The following is a 20161-nucleotide window of genomic DNA, read 5'->3' as shown; positions in this document are numbered from 1 at the left end:
GAAAACGATGTCCAGATTCAATTGCGCCGGCGAACGAACGGGAAGACACGATGGAGGTGGGGTGATGAGAGTCGAAAACTGTGTTCAAATGCATAAAGCGATAGAAGGTGACAGATTCCAATGTCCATCTGTCCGCAAGTGGAAATATTAATATCACAAATACCTTCACAGTTCCAAGAATTCTTCCCCGATCCGTCCTCTTCTGTCGCTTCGGAATTTCAAGACGGTGATCCTGGGGTGGTGGGCGTAATAATAAGAAGAGACATCCCTCAATGTTCAGCGCAATTAAATTCTTTAATTGTTGTCAGTCGGGTTCGAAATACACTAGTCGATCGATTTATCGTTTAATAATTATTGTATAATACGTGGTACTCCTCCGATATAAATAATACGACGTCAATAAAATAATGACAATATGTCTGTTCTTCATCCCCCCCCCTCCCGCCCTGTCTTAACAAAATTTATTTATATATATATATATATATACCTACTTCATTTCGAAAGTTCTCGCGTCGTCGATAAACAGCGTTAAAACACGTACGAGTGAACTAAGAAAAAAAACAAACGACGATGACGATGATGATAATGATCGTGACGATGATAAATCCCCGCCGCGCTTCTGCCAAGGGTGGCGTGCAAGGGGTAGTTCTCCAGTAACGATACTCGAGAGCATTGCCGCTAATCTGAACGAGAGAAATCCCTGTGAAATTCATTCCTAAAAATCCCAAGAGCACAGAATCTGCTTTCTCCTCCAATCTGCTGATAAAAAGGACAGAAAGGTTGGATGATCCATGGATCTCTGGCGAAATCAGGTCACTGGAAAACCTCCACCCTTGCACCACTCCCCCACGTCGGACTACAACTCTTGTATTAATTAACGTTAAATGTGTGGTGAAACTCCTCTAATACATCTAAAATGCACATCCATGCTTATTTAATGCTCCTTTAATTTTAAATACGTATGCAGCACTGTAGCCTATCATTTATTTTTATTTCTCTCTCTATTCTTTATGCGTGTGTCTGTGTTCTTACGTGTGTATGTATACGCGTACGTATGCACTTGTGAGAGATACGTGAGAGTTTTCTTGACGTTTTCCCTACTCCCGTTTTCGTTCTTTGTCTCCTTGCTCGCCACGCTACGTCTTCGTCTCCTTCTTCTTCTCTTCTTCTGTTGCGATCGAATTTGGCAGATCTCCCTTAGAAGTGAGCCTGGTCACTGTCGCGGGGGAGTTCGATAGGTTCTCTCCTCGGTTCCTGGTATTCTGTGTTGTACGATTTCCTTCGTCTCGCTCTTCCAGCTCGGATGATGGAGTGGTCTGACGGAGTCACTCGGCTTTAACGCTATCAGTCTTCTCGGTTTTGTCGGTGACGATGATCGCGGTGAAGGGTGAACTCGATCCTCGATCGGAGGGGTCGGAACTACGCTCGATGGCAAATATTATTGGTCGTCTCGTGGTGAGTTAACAGAGAGCTGATATCGAGTTCTTGGGAATTTCAGGCAACCGCGATGTTCGCGGAACATCGGATACTTCAACCCAATTAAAAAAGTATCAAAGTAGGTACTTGTGTGACTGCAACATCCTAAAATTGACGATCAATGCTTCGCGTTGTTAGTTCCATTGTAAAATACGTCCGTATCCCGATTCTGAAGGGGGCCGAGAGTCCCAAAGGCTGCTCCCAACGAGACGAATTTGGACCACGACACGCTGTGTTAGAAATTGCACGATTGACATCATCGAGCCCCGTTCGCGACCCCTTTCGCGAGAGAGCAGCAGCGCGGACAGCTGGCCGCTCGCGGTAAAAGACAGCACACTCCCTTAGGCCGGTGAGAAACGTGTAAAAAACAGCGTAAAAATCGCTAGCAAAACACGACACCGTTTTAAAAAAAAGACGGACGCGTCGCTTCGTCGATGCTTCCATCCCCCGTAGAAACTGCAGACTGAGTCGCGCGTGGCGGAACTCGCTGTTCCAAAGAGACACTAAGCGACGCTCGCCGAATCCTCCCTGGACGAGCGCGAGGTTTCTAAGATAGACCGAAAAGTGTCTGACGTGTTATTGCGGGGTGTCCTAAAACATCGAGTATCGAAAGAAGATCGTCCAGGGGGGATCGGGTCGCAAGGTGCTCGAGATTTTCGTTCGACTCACGCGAAGCCTTCGGAAACAGATCACTGCGAAACCAAAATCCATCGCGGTTCTAATTCGAATTCAATTCAGAGGAGACTCGATTACGTCCGACGTCACAGAGGTCGACGCAGACTCGAAAGTTTCATTGCAATTCACCCACTAAACGATAAAGAGACTCTTTCAAATATAATGTTCAATCCGAAGAGAAAGAAACATCGAAATTAATTGCAAGGGAAATATATTGCGTCTAAGCACCTGTCGCGGTGCTTTCTCTTTAAGAAATAGAAAGACATGATTTTCATTTCGCTTCGCTTGATCGAACGATCCTCGTCCGAGGATACTCCTCTCCTCTTCCCCCTCCGCGTCTCTCGTTTCTCGTCGATCACCGTAGAAAATTAGAAACGCCGGTTCACACAAACGATAAAAAGCGGGTATCAAAATCTCGGTTCGTTCGTGTCGATCGTGGCGGCCCTGTCGATCCTCCGACGATCCGGAATCGAAGATCCAAACGCACTTACGACTATTACGCTACTCCGATGATTTCACACTGTATACGTATTTATCAAATCGATGGGGATCTCCTCGATCGTCGAAGCAATCGTGATCTATCTACTCGATCGTCGCCCTCGGTACTCTTACTTCAGGCTGCGAATGCAACTCTGAGTCCTCCCTTTTGCGAGGAATATTGCGAGCCTTGCTCGAGTCTTTTAAATGTATTTAAAGAGCAGTGCTAATTTAGAAAATTCTGAAAGTGGTCTCGTGAACAGTTTCCCTCGTAAAGAAGGGAGCCGGAAACATTGCATTCGCCCCCAGGATCTCAAGTTCCAAGAACAGGATCACCCCCTGTGCTCCAAGCCGTCTTACACTTTCCGCACGCCATCCATAAGTCGATCCTGAACCCGGTCGCGATTACTCCCAAGTAGAAAACCCCTGGATTCTAAAGGCGACCAAAGCCGAAAGAGCTCTCGGATCGAGAGGGGCGCCGAGGGTGTCAGAGCCGCGGCGTGTCAGTTCGAGCGTAATGGTCCAAGGTCCTCGCCTCGAGGATTCGCGCCACTTGTCGCGCACGGCATTCTTTATCACGCTATATCACGAGCGCAGAGGATCTGCTAGCAGTCCAGAACGATAAGCTCGAAAGACGCCTCTCGGTTCCCGGAGAGGCGAGTGTGGTGGGTGGCCCGTTATCGGCTCGCGAAACGCAATCTTGATAGCGCACGGTCGCTCCAGCTAACCCGCCCCTTTGCGCGCTCCGTAGTGAACATAATATTATATCCGAGGCGATAGTGCTGTAACAGTATCCTCTCGTGTGGCTCGGCACCGCGCCACCTGTCGATCGTAATCGACTACGAAATTTCTCGGTCCTCGGAGCTCGCGCCGTTGGTCCGCGATCAATCCCGCGTTCTCCAGCGACGCGGGCATACTGTTACAGTACTAATAACAACGTTACATCGCTACGATATTCACAGATCGCTGACGCCAGACTCACCGGTATCGTGGACGATCATCTCGCGGGTATTCCACCGCGAAAAAGCTCGAAGTTACATGAGAAACGATCGCGCGAGTCTCGAGAGCTCGCCTCCTCGAGAAGCTTCGATCCTGAAGGGGTCAACACCTGACAGAGTAACGATAATAGCTTCTTTTAGCGGCTCGTCGACGATCGCCACCGTGGGGGAACATCGTCGATCTCGTCGCTCGTTCGAATGAGATTGTGGAGTCGATCGCCTCGAGGATGAGTATGTACAAAAACGGGGGCGGTGTATGGACAGCTACGAGAATGACAGACGGAGAAAATCGGACTTGAGGGGTGGGTCTGCGCGAGACGATCGACGAGATCGATCCTTCCTCGATCGCGACGTGCACGCCACAACACGTTTATTATAATCCCCGATCACGACGGGAACGGGACGATTGATAACAGACGCCATTCCCGCGCTTCTCGTGCTATTACTTTCACCTGGCTAAATCATTCGCGGAACACACTCGATTCAACTGTCGTAATAATATTTTTTTTTTTTTTTTTAAGAAATAGAACAAGGATATACTTTATTCTGTATATATATATAATATATATGTATATATATATATAATATGTATATCGGCTATCAATAGTGTCATATCTCTCTGTCGAACATTCGATAACATTGAACATCATCACATTCTTCATCATTCTCGCGCACCTTTCGCATCGGTCTCCCTCGTTTCTCTGACGATAATACTCTGTAAATGTGACGAAGAATATTAGCTAGGATCGCGACAACGCGTCGCGTCGGTTGTATCCCCCGATTCCTCTCCTTCTCGTCGTGAATTCGATGAACGGACCGTAATTTTCGGGCCACCCCGAAAGGTGCTCCTCCTTGCGTCTCTAAGTGGCGAATGGACAGTTTCACGGAGCAGACAGGCAAATGCATCACGTTCACACGGGACCCAGGCACTCTATAACGCGCTCTCGATGAAGAAAAAACAAAGTGCAGCTCGCAAATAATCGGCATCCTCGTTACATGCCACACCCACAGCCTCAGAAGTTTTACATAATACAATATATCGTAGTTGATCGATATTCCTACGCGTGTGTTCGTGTGTCGGTGTCTGTGTACGATGGTGTTTATAATATATCTATATAATATGTATATTCATTCATTTATACCCTCCTGTATTTATAATCGCGACCTGCTCGCCGTACGTAATTAGCAATTGTAACACCGTCTACTTATCCTTAGTAGTACTTCTACGGTACGCTCGACTCCTCCTTGGGGTACCGCCTTAAAATATACATATACATGTATATATAATATTTATAATATATATATAGTATTTATATACAGAGTGGGCCACCTAAAAGTGACCTCGTGAACACAGTCGCGCTTCAACATACGAGAATTAAAGTTGCTCGTTTCTAAGGGAAGAAGTAGGATAGCGGAAAGAGTCTTCCGGGTTCTCGGTTGTTTCCTTCGCGAATAGAACCCTGGAACAGCATCCTTTATCATTCCATCACTTGTACTTCCCCCTCATCGAACACAGATACGTCCAAGCGTGCACTCTTGGGTGTCCCACCCCGTACGGTTAATTTAGAATTGTGCAATGAAGGTTTTAGAGCCATTAGTGCGACTACTGCTGCGGATGTGGTCGGACAAGTCGCTTCCACTTAATGTACACGAACAAACGCGGGGGTGCGGAGTTTGCGACCCATGCTCTCGCGACATCACCGCGTTGCCGGGACGGTGATGTCCGAGGCTCCCCCTCGGGGAAAGCCCTCCGAGGGGAAGTCGACGCCTGAGGGGCTGCGTGGCCCCGACTAACACCTCTATACCCTTCTTAGTTTCTCAGTCTTCCTTTTCCCTCTGTTCAGCCGCTCCCTACGTCCACGCTGGCTGGCCTCTCCTTGACCTACGCTCCCTCATATATATGTATACTCTTTCAACAACCTGGATATCGTTCTCCAGCGGGGTACGACAAAAGAAACTCAAGGAAACCCTACGATCGTTCGGCTCGCCGTTATCAATGCCCTGTACTAGGTCTCGCGGACCTAGCGCGCCATCCGTCAGATCTACCGGAGAGAACCAGTGGACATCTACTACTCCTCGTCCTCCTCTACGTCTCCACACCTACTATTCTCTAAAGTCTCCTCTTGCACTCCTCCTCCGCCTCCTCCGTTCCTCTTGTTCCAGTGGGCACGCGACTCTAGGCGTACAGGCTCGGGGGAAGGCTTAGGATACGAGCCTCCGGGGCTCCACGTGCACCCTCTGGACCCTGTTATACCCAGGAGTCGCCAGCTGAGGCCGCGTTCGAGTTCGGGGGCACGTTTACCGTGGACGTGGCGGCCGAACCGTCGGGGACACCTACCCCGTCGGCCACCCACTGGCCGGCGGTCGGTGCGCCGACCCCCGCGCCGATCCCCGGACCCACTGGGCCCTGACCCTGACCCTGGCCCACCCCCAGCTCATACTGCCGCTTCTTTTTCTTCTCCAAGTTAACTTGCGCGTACAGCGGCTCACCGGGTTTCGGTTGCTGCAACACACACAAGCCAACGGTTAGTTTAGAGCCCTGACCGACTGATCGTCGGGCGGGGGGTGGACGCGTCTCGGGGGGTGGGCTGTACTCGTGGGGGTGCAGGGGACAGGGCCCGACGCCTCGATCCCCGAGGACCGAGGTACATGCTTCGCGACGCTTTACGTTTCTATTCTCTTGTCGCTTCTTCTTCCAATCTCCTCTGAAGCTTTAGGGGTTGCAAGAGACTCGATTGGGACGGGGGTGTAGAATGGTTGCTACTCTAGTTCCGACGAGGGAAATGAATTGCACTGAAGAATACAATCACATGTTTAAGTAAAGAGAACCTGTAACAACGGCTTCGCTGGATAACGGAGTGAATGGTGATCAGGAAAGGCCAATTCATGGACCACGCTTGGATAGATCTGCGAAATTAGATGATCGTCGATTGGAAAAGAAATGCGGAGCTTTCAGCTAACTGTTTCTTGCTTTTGCTTGTGACAAGAAGCAGGACTCCAAGTGCGGTAGGTACTGTCAGATACTCTTTTATTATGCTCGATTAATTTGGATATAAATAGATTATAAATAAGTTCGTGCAATAGTCAACGTGTCATTATAAACCATGCTTCGAGGTGCGTCTAGCTTCTCTTCCGTACAATTAAGGTCGGCTTGAATGAGTGTGTATAAAATGAAACTCGTGTCGTTAGCTGTTCCTCGTGGCTGTTAATTGCGTCGCGATTCTACGATAATGATCTCCGAGTTACCGCCTGCAAACGAACCTGCTCGCGTGATATCGACGTAGAGACTCCTCCTTTTGTGCTTGTATATTACCCTGCTTGTTGAAACTCATACAGCTACATATTAGTCGGAATCGAACGTGCTACGGATTACGCTTCGAATTCGCCGTTTAACATTACTCTTACTGTACTTCGTAGATAGACTATGATCACTTGGGTAACGAGTCGAAATTAAGTCCTCTAAATTCTCTCTGCGCGCTTGAACAAACAGAGCCCTCGCGATGGAAGTGTTGCCAAAACGAGTGATTACACTGTCGCTACGTCTACGTTTAATTGTATCGATTACTGTCAATCAGGTAGCAAACATCAGCCTTCGTTACAGGAGGTTTGTGCGTTCCCCGAAACCGAACTGGTCTCCAGCAATTTCTGTGACGCTTTCGCGACTGTTCTCCGATCGGAATTTGGAAAGACAGAGCGCGTAACTCTGCCGCGGAATGCATCGTGGCTTTCTCTGATTCGTTTAGAACTAAAAGTCCCAGCTAATCGAAGGGATAACTGAAACATTAACGATTCCCTATGCGTGGTCGGCTGAATCTGCTCCCCAATCGTAAAAAATGTCAAGTATTTGGTCCTGTAATGCCTAGTTCCTTACACGATCGTAGAATTATGCAAGACACGCTTCAACGTTACGTTAACAATCTGACGCTTCAACTTTTAGTACATGTTACTCGTACAGAGACTCCTCTCGCTACTGAATAGGACGAACCGTAAAGTGCCCGTCAAATAAACCTTAGCCCACTGAAACGTATCCTCGGTTAAGAAAACTAATTTCCAAGTGTGTCGATTCTACGCGCATCGAGCACTGATCGATGCGCCTTCACAGCTACGACTATAACAATTTTGTTGACAGAACTGAGAGCAAGAACTCGTCTAACAAACGAAAGAATACACTCTGCTTGCACGGGCAAGCAAGTGTTCGCTCGTTGCAGCACAATTCCTGCGTTGTTTCTCGTATAAAAGTCTGAATGCTTACCGAAACTCGTTGGAACAAAAGGTGTTGCCTTAACGAACAATTAGGCGCATCGGATAATCGAGAAGATTCGCATCGTACGCGTCGGAGAAATAAATTACGCATCTCGACAACGGGTACTCTGTTAATCTATAAATTCTGTAATTTCTACACTGTCCGGCAATATTGTTGCACCGTATCCCTTGTACATGATATAAATTCTCTCTGTCACCCAACAACAATGTGTCTTTACCTCGCCCCGGTTTCGCAAGTGTAGATTATCGTGTAAAAATTCTTCGGATACTTGATAATTCCATGGACTGTTTTATGCATACCGCGTAGAAATCTACAGTAATACTGCACCAGCGGCTGCTGACCACCGGTAGCATAAAACCAGGTAATAATAATTGGTACTCGTTAATTGACTTAGTTTATACACTTATAATGTTTTCCGTTTAAGTAACTGCTTTCCTCCGGTATCACAACTATGCGGTGTACGCACCCCTCGCGGTTCCCCCTTAATTTGCCCCTAGCTTCTTTACACGCCTCGTGCAACGGCGCTCGGTTCTGTTCGTCTCGTGCAAGCGGATAAATATTATAAATAAAGTATCGTGATTATTATAGCGTCACAACGACCATTATGACCATACATATTTCCATACATGTCGTACATATACGATATATCTCTTCTCTAAGTAACCTCCCCGCATTCCGCGTGCGGGAATGCGGCATCTCTGTCGCGAATATAACACAAAAGATTAACAAGAACGGGAAAACAACGAAATCAATATGTGTACACGTGGAGTCCAATTGATTTTCTACACGCGCTGTGTGTGGGCTTCTAACGCAAATATAAATCCCCGTCTAAATTAAATCTATTACGATCGATAACGTGGCGGCGGCTTTACCGGTAATGGGAAGACATAATTTCAAAAGGAAAAATCTCATTGCGTGGCTTGATTGCTGTGCTCGGAGCCTCGCGTTCGCTCGATTCTGAACTGAGAATTAAAGAGACACGACAACCGAATGGAAGCGTCGCGAAAGATTACTCTGAACAGGACCCGTGCTCTACTCTCCCTCTGCTTTTATACGCTTATCGTAACTACTTTTCTATACTTTCACTTCGTCGCCAGGAAACAGTGCGCCTAACCTACGTCACTAATGGGGCCTAGGCGAGAACGCTCCCCGAGAGTACCATTAGTTGTTGTTACTTACAGACTGATATATAGTGGGTCGACCGACGTTATTCGAATTCATATTCGCTCTCTGAATCGTTCGGTCCTCGTATCTGGTGCTACCTTGGCTCGCCATCGGCCGGTTCAGAGTGCTGCAATCATAGCTACATTCAACGTAGAGTCGAACCACTAGACACTAAAACTGAACTCTGCTCAACTCAAACTATCGAACGAATTAGAAGTGGAGGTGTAAATCATATATCAAAGAATGAAACGCAGAGTCCGAAAATAAAGGTAAAGAACCAAAGTGAAATGCTAATACCAGTGGAAACGAAGAACTAATGTGGAGGGCAAAGAAAATTATTAAACACGATTTAAAGACTCTTTACCTATTTGCATTGTTGGGTGAATTAGGCCCTGAGTTTCTAGCTGCCACAGTTTTCGTGACGAAGTCTTGCTCCTTCCACCCATGCTTCTTGTACACGTCTCTCAACTCTTGATGCTGCCACATCGTGAACAAGACTTGCCCTAAAAGAATTACCAGACTTGAGCAACACCATCTAGGCTCTGTAGGACTAGACCAAAGTCCTCGTTCCATTACTTGCCTGCAAACTTAAGAACGCGAGGTGTATACTTCTGGCGTTGCCTGGTGATGTTCATTAATCTATCGACACCGCCAGCATCCAACAGTGACCGTGAGAACTCTGCGTTCTTTTTAATAACTTCGTTCAAGGTAGCCAGAACAGCGGCTATGGTGTCGTCGCTGGTCCCCTGGTCGTGCTGGTTATTCCCTGAGGGTAGCTTCTGGATGAGATCGCGCATAGCGTACTTTCCTATCAGCTCCTTATTGCGCTGGTCTATCGCGAGGTTCCTGAGTGCTGTGGCCACTGCGCAGACCACACGATCCACCTGGATAACAGAAAAAGAAACACGGCACATTAATCCAACGCAGAAATGAGCAAAAATTAATTTTATCCGTTAAAGTAGCTCCTATTTGATCCGTTATTTAAATAATCTTTTATTCAGTTAACGGCCAACTCTGATACAATGGTAGTCTTCCATTCCTCTAAGTTCCCTTGATCGTAATCCATGGGATTGCTAAATTCGACAAATGAGCATACCTCCATTCGCAGTAGCTCCACCAAGATTGGAAGGCCTTTCTCTTTCCTCACAGCGGCGCGAATCTCGATGCTAGGCTGCCAGTAGCAGGCTGCCAAATTCTGAAGGGCCCCAGCAGCCGCCTCCAGGGTCTCCGGGTTCGAGCAAGTCTGCAGAAGCTTGAGGTAGGACTGGACCACCTCTGGCTGCCAGAGCAGCTCCATACCTCTGACGGGCTCTGTTCTTTGGCTGGTCGTGCGAGAGGCTGTCGTCTCCTTCTGCACCGGCTGGCCGTCTTTCTTCTTCTTGCTGCCACCGAAGCAACCCAAATTCTCACCTAAGGCATAGCGATTCGAGGCTGGCATTATTCTAGAAGCTGGCCCAACCCGTTTTGTCTAGTGGGCATTGCGTGTGTCGCGTTACATCGCTTTGCAATCGGCGCTCCCTAACGCGAGCGACCCGCTCGGCGAGTTTCGCTCCAAGTTTCAACTCCGGGAACGGGAAGTAAGTTGATACGAGTGAGTACAAGCTAACGATAACGCGTGGCATGCACTTGAAGGGGAACTAAAAGTATGCGTTTACGCGAAGGAGCTTTGCGGACACGTTCTTTGTGATATTACTCGATGAACCTCTTTCCTACGGAGGCGTTGGATTCTTATAGGATCTGGATAGTGTTTCTCGGGTGTCAGGGGATTCTGTTTATGTTCATCTCTGAAATGCAATGCACAGTACACTTTAGATGCAATGTTACGGTACAATAGGCCAATAGGAGCAGGCAGATGCAAAATGCAGTAGAAAGGATGCACTAGGTCAATGCTACTGGAGTTTAAGTAATATGAACAAGTGTAATGCCCTGTATCTGTGGACTCTTTGGGGGCACTAGTGCCTTTTAGTGCTTGAATAGTGTAACTGTAAGATGCAATTGCTTAATGCTTTTAAGGGATGCGTTGTAACGTAAGTTTTCATTTCCCAGAGATTGAGATGGCGATCAAAGTGAGTCAGTGAAAGTAATATTGGAATAATGATTACTACGACCATGACGCGACTTGTTTTCTTATGATAAAATAGGCGTACGTGTCTGTAAGTTCGAGTGAAGTATCGATTTCAATCAGAGAATTATCGGCGAGTTCTCGGTAAAGTTGATGAGTAATTTGCTGAATAATTGTCAAGAAGCGGAGCATGCACTGGCTAATCTGTCTGTTTCAAAGAAAAGAAGCTAAATTAGCTTTGGAATTACAAGAATGTCTTACCTTGACATAAACTGTATGCTAAAAAGATTGAAACACACTTTAATCCATGCTGAACTAGAACGGATATAACGTATTACTTTCTTTCTAAATTTTTACACACATCTCCTCCTCCTCCTCGATAAAACATAATTTCAAAACACGAGACAGAATCACCGATCTACCCAAAACATCAAATCAGGCCACATCGACAGATGAAACAAGTGGAAACAATAATGAAGACACCGAAGCCAATTAATATACCTCGTAAGGGAACAAGAATCAGTGTAGTGATTTTCGTTATCGTGTGCTAATTACTAGATAATCATTGCTCTCCTACGTCGTATCGAAACATTGTACGTGTTTCGACATTACATACCACAATCATACCCAAATCTTTCCACATAACGTTCAAGTGGCCTCAGCGATAACTCCGCGCAGACGTAAGCATCGCAACGAATGTAAAGTGTACGCAGGTGTGGCATCGTTTTCATTAATTCGACGGGGTGTACGGGGCTGTCTACTGGTTCTAATTTCTACTTTACACAATTCACGCTGGGGATATGTACGTATCACTAACGAATCGCCGGTACGCGACTGATTACAGTACCATTGCCGCGAAGCAGGTGTCAATTACATATTTCAATCTCGAGGTGTTCTGTTTGTCCAATCATTGAGCTATTTCTACCGCTACGTGTCGAACCCACCCCTGGAACCTCCGATTTGTATCGATCCGATCAGTTTATCGAGCAAAAGACGCCTAGAAGACGCTTAAAAGACACCAGTAATTCAGCGTCCATATTATCAAGCTCTTCACTGAAAACTCGAGCGAGAAGATTCAAAGTTACACCCACCGAAGACACCCATTCGAAAGAACCCTCAATGTTAATACGCGTTTCCTGCCTTATCTTATCGCCGCCTGGTGGGAAGGTAAACCGCTTATCATCAGCGCACACACAATTCGGCCGCATGCGTGTTCACCGCATGCCCGGTGATTGCGAGGGGAACCGGTGTGTTTACCACGGCAGAGGGAAGGTACGTACATACGCTCGTCTCATTCTCGGTATGCAGCATAGATGGAATCGTGTTTCGCCTCACCTTTGGCTGGCGCAGCCACCCTGTTCTGCACCGTCGACTGTATGGGATGCTTGTCGTAGTTGGGATCCTCGACCTCCTGACACCGATAGCTCAGATTTCTCAGGATGCACACGCAATTCTCCACGATCTTGTTGCCGATGTTGGACTTCTCGATGGCCGACCGTACGACGTAGAGCAGCGCGTCCACCAGGCCCTCGCATTCGCGCAATTTCTTCCTCGCGTACTCGCCGGCGCTGGAGACGTTTCTCAGCACGCCGGAGGCGTTCCTGAACACGGTCGACCAGCATGTCTCGCCGCTGGAGGAGCTCGGGTCCCAGCCGCTGTGCGGGATGATTATGTTGTTCACCACCATCGTCACGCCGTCGTCGATGATGGACTTCTTCAGGTCCTGCAAGCAATGCATCCAATTATGCCAACCAGCCGGTCCTCTCTCCCGTTGCAGCGCGCATACGACTAACAACAGGCGAGCAAGCGGATCTACCCGGTGGAGTAGAGAGATTACCCCGTCGACTCACCTCGCAGGAAGATAGATTCCACAGCACCCCGGTGACCAGCTCCTTCACGTCCGCGTCGGACGTCCTGCGCAGCAAATTGATCAGAGCGGGCACTCCGCCGGCGTTCTTGATGGCCCTCTTGTTCTCGTCGTTCTGCCTGCCGTAGGACAAGTTTCTCAGCGCGCCGCAGGCGTTCCTGTAGACGTCAGGATTATCGTGGTCGAGTAGCTGCACCAGCGGCGGTATGCCGCCCATGTTTCGCGTCTTCTGCTTGTTGGGATCGTCCATGTAGCAGAGATGCTGTAGATAGGCAGCGGCGTTCGCCTTGATGATATTGTTCGGGTTGCTCAGGAAGCCGATCACCTCGGACAGGTTCGGATCCCGCCATCTCATCGACTTCTGATCGTCGTCCAGCGGACTCGCCATGCCGGGCACCACCGGGTGCCGAGACTGCAGCCGCTGCAGGTGCACGTCGTCCTCGAACATCCCCGGCGGCACGCCGGAGGACAGGGGGACGGGGTGGCCCTCGTCGTAGCCGGGCACATCGTTGGGAACCGCGACCGAACCTACCCCTACGCCAGGGCCGTACCCAACGGGTCCATAAGGGGACGGAGACACGTAACCGTAGGCCACTTTGCTCTCATCTGCGGTCGCATTGGAAACGAGGCGGTTATAATCTGGGGGAGATTCGTAGGTAGCGTTAGATCGAAGCGTGAGGGCGGAATAAATGTGGTGTGATAGTTCGGGGGCACAGCGGTGAAGAGATAATAAGAAGGACAGAGTACAGATGATTTGCTTCGTCGCACAAGATCATAGAGAGTCTCGTTCCTAAGCTTATCGGCTCCCGGTTAACTCCACTAGCTCACACCCCTATACTCCTTCCATCCCGAGTATAGACTCGTGAAACGCATAATTCACTCGCATTATCCGTGGGCGTTTAGTGGAATATGGACTCGCCGAGGGTGAAGCGTGAACAGCGATAGTGGAGGGCGTGAAGCTCGACGTGAGAAAACGAAAGAAATAGAAAATAGAAGAGCAAAGAAAGAGATAGACAGAGAGAGACAGAGAGAGATATATTCGTGGGCATATAAAATAATCCATGTGACCCTACCATGAGGATGCTGAGAGGGTTCGCCGGAGTCATCCATATTCCAAGAGTTGCTGATTTGATCTAGAGGGAAACACAAAATAACAACGGACGTCAGGCATGGAGATAATTAAAGTGAATTATGCCGTGCACGGGCCAGACAAATAGCCGCTGCAACGTGATAGCTGAGCGCGTCTCGTTACGTAGCCTAGTCTGGCTCACCCCTCTGACCTCGTTCAACCGAAAGAACTATTTTGAATGCCGTGTGTGGGTGGGACCTAGACGATTTCACAGTCGATTTTTACCATCGGTCCGCTTGGGCCGCACATACCATATTGATCTCCAGGACCGCCAGGACTAGGGGTGATGCGGTAGTGATCCTGCAGGGCGGGATTCAGACCTGGATCGATGTCGTTGTAGCCGCTTTCCACGTACGGGGCCGCTCCTTTACGCAGGTAGTCTTGAGAAAAGAACGAGGACAGTGGCCGTTAGACACCCTGGCTCCCTTCGTCCACGTCGACGGACAGAGGCGACGGCTACTCACCGTGAGGAGGCGAGGCGCGACTGTGCTCCGAAGGACTATGAGGACTGTGGGGGGAATGCGAGCGTGGCATGTAGATCCCATGGGAACCTGGGTACCCAGGCTGCGGCGGATAGCCCAGGTATGGCTCGTAGTGCTCGAAGCCGACCATGTACGCGTCCGCAGGGTACCGCGGGTCCGCGTGCTGGTAGTCCTGAGACATCAGCGGCACCGACATGTAGCTCACCGCGCCCGGGTCCGGCTCCATGTGGGACACCTCGCGCACCACCTTCGACACGTTCGTCACCTAAGCGAAACAGTGGACGCGGTGCTTGAAGAGGGGCTTCTCGAAGCGGGGGAGAGGCGGCTGGGGAAAGGATTGATCTGTCTCTCTCACTTGTTGTGTACTCTGCTGCTTGTGCGTCCGCAGGAGCAACGGGTCCTCCTGGACGGACAGGTGGGACGAGTGCAACGAGTGGGTGTCCGCCTGACCGTTGCTTCCGTGGTAATCTGCATCACTCTGTCCGCTGGAAACGTGATAACGATTAAAGAGCCACGTCCCGTGGGCTTGTGCGAGGAGCGACGATTGGATCGTGGGGTAGACGGATAGCTTACGTGTATTGCGGCATGTCGGGACCTTTTTCCTGGAGAACGCGTCTGAAAGGACAGAAGAAGACTTAGAGACGGGCTACCCGACGGAGCTCCGTGGGCAACGAGCTACGATCGCTCGCGAGATTCTCAACGACGTCGCGTAAGACGACGGAACGGTCGAACGGAGAGGAATAGAGAAGAGCGGCTGTGGGTGGATAATGCAGCCGACCGCTGCGTCGTCGCGTCGTGCAGCGAGATGGCAAAACAAACAGCGAAATTAAGCGACTCGCCGAAGAAAGGTCTACGGGCAGGGAGAACAAAGTGGAGCATCCAGAAATACTTCTAATTACGCTAAACTACTCGCCTCCTGTTCTCCTCGTCTCGCACACACCGGCACACACAGGCACACGCCACTTCAAAGTGTTGAAAGCATGCTAAATGAACGCGGGCACAGGTTGATGGTTAGTGCGGCTGAAGTTATTCATTCTGAGTGTTACGTGTACGCTCTTTTACGCGGTGATAATGATCGATGGATGATCTCGAGGCGCTGCGCGCCATCCTCTCGGGAGATCCTTTATAAACTCACCACGGAGAGACTCTTTAAGAAAAGGGCCCTTGTCGTTCGAGCCGAAGGTCTCTCGGTGGTAAGCGGAACCGTGGATCTCTCGAGGGATATCGACAGCGAATCGACCTCGGCTACGATGGAGCGAAGAGGAGCTGCTGATTAAGTGATGATCGTGGGTGACTGCGTTAATTGTACACTCGCCTTCAGAATGACTAACCTCGTCGATTAGCTCATGTTAGTCACCTCTGCGTGATCTCAGTGCGCGTTATGCTGTGCTCCTGCCTCTTCTCGATCCGGCGGTTCACCAGCCTGGCACCAACAATATCGTTCTTATCATTAAACGTGGCCAAGGCTACGCGTTCCCCGGCGCGGCGTGAAGGGAGAGATGTTGTAACTGTCTTTTTCACGGGATTAGCACCCCCCCCCCCCCCCATCGATCCCCGCGCCCGCTCGCCCACAGTGGGGACCGGCGCGGGGACGGATGGCTGGGCTGGAACGAGAGAAACGGGCGACAGGGAGTAGACAGAATTCCTTTCGGGGTTCTCGCCAATTGGTGCAGTTTCTGCTAAATAGACCGGTTCAAGAGAGAAGCGGCAATTTTGCTTGGCACGGATCAGCGAACGCTCTTACGGACAGAATAGAGAGAACGGAGATATGGTTACGAGTCTCCCGATTGCTCGAGGAGAGAAAGACACTTACAGACAGGAGTCAACCAGCTGATTATTTGACATACCAGCTGATTCTAGGTCTCTTGCCGCTCAGCAGTCGATGGCGTCCCCTGAAATCACACAAAGAGAAAGAAGTTGATGGAGGATTGCGAAGAGAGGGCGAGCAACGACGGTGATCAACGTTGTCTAGTGTTGATTAGGGAGGAGCTCTATGGATACCGGCGCGAAAGTAGCGTGGCTTCTATTTGCAGTGGAGTTTGATTATAATACAGGTTCGCAAGATTGCCCGATCGGTGTACATAAGCTACCAGGGGAACAGAGAGTTCGCGAATTAGCAGAGCTGCTCGCAACTTTGCTAACAAGTCCAGATCTAATAAGGATTTCCTAGGAAGGCCATCAGATTCGCTAACAGCGACTACAGCGTGGCTGATGACTGGGGAGAAGAGGATACCACCTATCAGTTGCAATTGTGCACGACTCTCGTCCATGATTATTCGAAATCAAGACTTCTCCAACTATCAGATATCCCTTCCTCAACAGGGAAACTGTTCCGAACAATAACTACCTACAGCCCGCGAAGAAGATACTTCAGCCACAAACTTTAACCATCCATCTCGGAGCCTAGCTTTCAACCAGAAACCTGAAACGCTCGAATCGATTACTGCCAGCAGTTTTTCCACCAACTTTTTCGCAAATTTTCGCGCAGCTTAATCCGCCTCGAATCCTCGTGAAACGGTGGATCCATTCCGGCCGAGCCCCAGCGGCGGATCCACGGGTTTGATTAACGGTCTCGACCTCCTCTCGGTCCACCCCCGCTCTCCAAGGCGTTAATTAATTTTATCACTTTCGCGTAACTCGCGGGACGCAGTTAGCGCGCGTGCCAGGTATACAGGGCGCGTAATCACGGCATTAAAATATAAAACGAGCAGAAGAGTTTAATTAATTTGTCGCCCCGACGCTCTTTTATCGCGCGTTTCGATTACCGCCCCACGCTGGCGCACGCACAAGCGCACACAGATTCCTGGGTAGAAAGTTCGCTAACGAATTCATGTAACGCGACTACGGGCCCAGAGTTTCCCGACGACAGCGGCCCCCTACAAGGATTCGGGCTTGTGCCCCGTTTCCTCTTATCGCCGGGATTCTCCTTTTTCGCCGCGGCCTAATTGCCCTGCTTTTTGTTCGAACACTGTTACCCAAGATCTCGGAGGCGGCGCGCAGCGTTTCGGCAAATTATCGCGCTCGAACTTCGCAAACTGGTTGACACAGGGTGAAATTATTATCGTTATCTGAACGGCGATTATATTTCCCGGGCAATTAGCGTGTTTCGCGCGAGTCGATCTTCTACGAGGCATGGAATAAGGGCTCGTTCTACTTTGCCAGAGGGCCTGCGTTCTCGCTAATAACATTTAACAAAAAGAAATCATTAAAATCCGAATATTAGTTCTCGTAAAAAAATCGTGAAAGTATCTAGGCCCTCTTTGTTGACCGGCAAAGTAGAATGGACACGCCGAAAAATGAAGCTATTTTTAAAGATTTTTTTCTGAATAAATACAACATATAATGAAATAAATCTTTTTGGAATCTATTAAGGTACTCTTATATTATACAAAAAAAAGATTTGCAAATATTTTAATTGTTAATTGAGCTACGGGTGATAGCGACATTCGCAGAGATTAAGAATCTTTCCGAATTTTTTATTTCAGATAAGCCTAAACACACTTCTTTTTTGTAGGTGTCACATTGACGCTATAAAAAACCTATGAAACAAATAAAAAACAATCTTTTTAATTTATTTTGTATAATATAAGAGTAGCTTAATAAATTCCAAAAAGATTTATTCCATCATATGTTGTATTTATTGAGAGAAAAAAATCTTTAAAGATATCTTCATTTTTCGGCCGATCAAAGTAGAACGACCCCCTGAATCAAACTCGTGGTTCCCTCGTCGATTATTTACGATTGCAAGGTGGAGGACAGCTGAAAGCAAAAACAGCGGTCTGCTAGCGGACTCGTAGCTCGCAGATTCAACGCGGAATATCGAAGAACGACAAGAGGAACTTGCTGTCCAAGCGAGAGCCGTCCACGCGTGTTCCTTTTTCGAGTAATAATTGCGTTAACGTCGATTAGGAACGCCGGCTGGGTACCAGTGACATCGATTTCCGTCCTCGGGCCAGCTGAATCCAGGTCGAAGGCGCAATAAGAGAACCAGAACTTGAACAAACACCCTTCCTCTGCCCGATCCCTTCTCCCCATCTCCCCCAGTTTCCGCGGAGTGGAGCTTTGCGCTCTGCTCAGTGTTTGCCATTGTCGCGATCTTTTAAACCGCCCGTGCGAATCCAACCGCGCGCAGGCTCGTACAATCCTCTTAATCATCCCAATGAGGGATTGAGTAGATCTACGCGACCCCCGCCCGAACTAAGACTCCAACTACAAAGGTAGCAGAGGTCGAACCGTCGAGGAGTAAATTTTGAAAAGCACGAATCTGCATAAATTTCGCGGGCGATGCAGTAGGAATTGTTGTCAGGCTCTCGGGGCGAGAGGCTGAATGGCCCGATCGATGATTCTTCGAGCGCCACGCGAAATCTCACCCCCCCCCCTCCCCCGAGTAATTAAGACCCGAAGAAACTAATTGCCGTGCAACTAACGAAGCGCGCGATTCGCCTCGTTGTAATCGCGACATTGGAGACCGCGAAGCGTCCATTTGCCCGAAATTGCGCTCCACTAACGAGCCCTTTTCTCTCCCGCTTTCCTTTCTTGCGCCCCGCGGATACGTCGCTGAAAGCAGAACACGTGGCCACGGGGGCTTAATTCACCCGCAGGCAATGCTGTTTTGGCCAACGTATCGCAGATCCTCGTCGCTGGGGATAACGCTGTAATTAACCCCGCCACCCTCCCCCCCTGCCGCTCGTGTTTTTCCTGCCAGCTTTTTTCTAAAGGAAACATTGCAGTCCTGGTAGATTAGCGACGCGACTTTTTTCGCCCACTTGTTTCTCTGATGCTTCGCGTTAATTCCGGCTATGCGATATCACAATGAAGATGATAAAACAGTAAGCCTCGCGCTGGTGCGAACCCCGCCCCAGGCCTGATCGATGCATTCCCCTCGAGGAGCCGCGGTTATGTTAAATTTAAGCGTATTTACCGCATCGCTAAGTCGACGAAAGTTCCCCCGCCCAGCGGTCTTACTTTAATGCGCGTCGAACACAGTCCGCTACGGGCATACGTGACCCATAAAAATTCGACGAAGCAGGGGGAGACACGTACGCCGCGGGGGAATAAAAATTCGACGAGATCGCATTATCGACAATGAGATTTCCGCGCGATCGGAGCGAGAGGGAGGCAAAAGGGCGGGGACGGTGGGGGGTAGGAGGGCGCGGTGCGTTCCAGGGCACGCGTTCAACATACCTGCTTTGAATGCATAATTTTCCAGAGAGCGAAGCGGGGAGGGAGAAAGAGGACGAGCACAATGCGCCGCGCGCGTCGATTTATGCGAGTTTTCGTGCTCGTCTATAAAAGACATTCCTGCGCCGTGACTGCAAGCCAGCGCGATCTCAAAAAAAAAATAATAACTTCTACGCGGCGCAAACTATAAAAGCCACTGTGCCGCGTCTCAAGTGTCCTCCCTCGGAACGAGCCACTGGCTCCGATTTTCGAAACGCTGAACAGAGACGGTGACATTTTCCCCGGGAGAATTTTCCGTCGAGCACTCGACGCGCGAAAATTGTCAAACTTGTCAGCCCATCAGACGATCAGGCTGGAAAAGTTTCGGGACGATGACGGCAGAATTC

General features: G+C 49.2%; 1 protein-coding gene across 14 annotated transcripts in view; it reads right to left on the bottom strand.

Annotated features, from left to right (window-relative positions):
• Positions 1-275: 275 nt before the first annotated feature.
• P120ctn (adherens junction protein p120) overlaps positions 276-20161 on the bottom strand; it is a 41308-nt gene continuing 21422 nt past the window's right edge. For 4 of the 14 annotated variants that reach the window (XM_076814819.1, XM_076814820.1, XM_076814822.1 and 1 more), the window contains exons 2-12: positions 16408-16486; positions 15952-16017; positions 15168-15209; positions 14950-15079; positions 14577-14859; positions 14364-14492; positions 14057-14116; positions 12967-13622; positions 12452-12839; positions 10151-10464; positions 9602-9938 (exon numbers count right to left, since the gene is read on the bottom strand). In XM_076814819.1, the coding sequence (XP_076670934.1) occupies positions 9627-9938; positions 10151-10464; positions 12452-12839; positions 12967-13622; positions 14057-14116; positions 14364-14492; positions 14577-14859; positions 14950-15079; positions 15168-15209; positions 15952-16017; positions 16408-16439 (2412 nt within the window). In that variant the 5' untranslated portion in view covers positions 16440-16486 and the 3' untranslated portion in view covers positions 9602-9626. Of the gene's footprint in view, positions 6130-9069; positions 9194-9418; positions 9558-9601; positions 9939-10150; positions 10465-12451; positions 12840-12966; positions 13623-14056; positions 14117-14363; positions 14493-14576; positions 14860-14949; positions 15080-15167; positions 15210-15951; positions 16018-16407; positions 16489-20161 lie in introns of those variants that run through there. The other 10 variants (XM_076814829.1, XM_076814815.1, XM_076814827.1 and 7 more) reach the window with 8 other exon arrangements.

This window comes from Andrena cerasifolii, chromosome 6 (assembly GCF_050908995.1).
Source record: "Andrena cerasifolii isolate SP2316 chromosome 6, iyAndCera1_principal, whole genome shotgun sequence".
Taxonomy (NCBI): Eukaryota; Metazoa; Arthropoda; class Insecta; order Hymenoptera; family Andrenidae; genus Andrena; species Andrena cerasifolii.
Note: the sequence above shows the minus strand (reverse complement) of the source record. Positions and strands in the feature narration are given on the sequence as shown.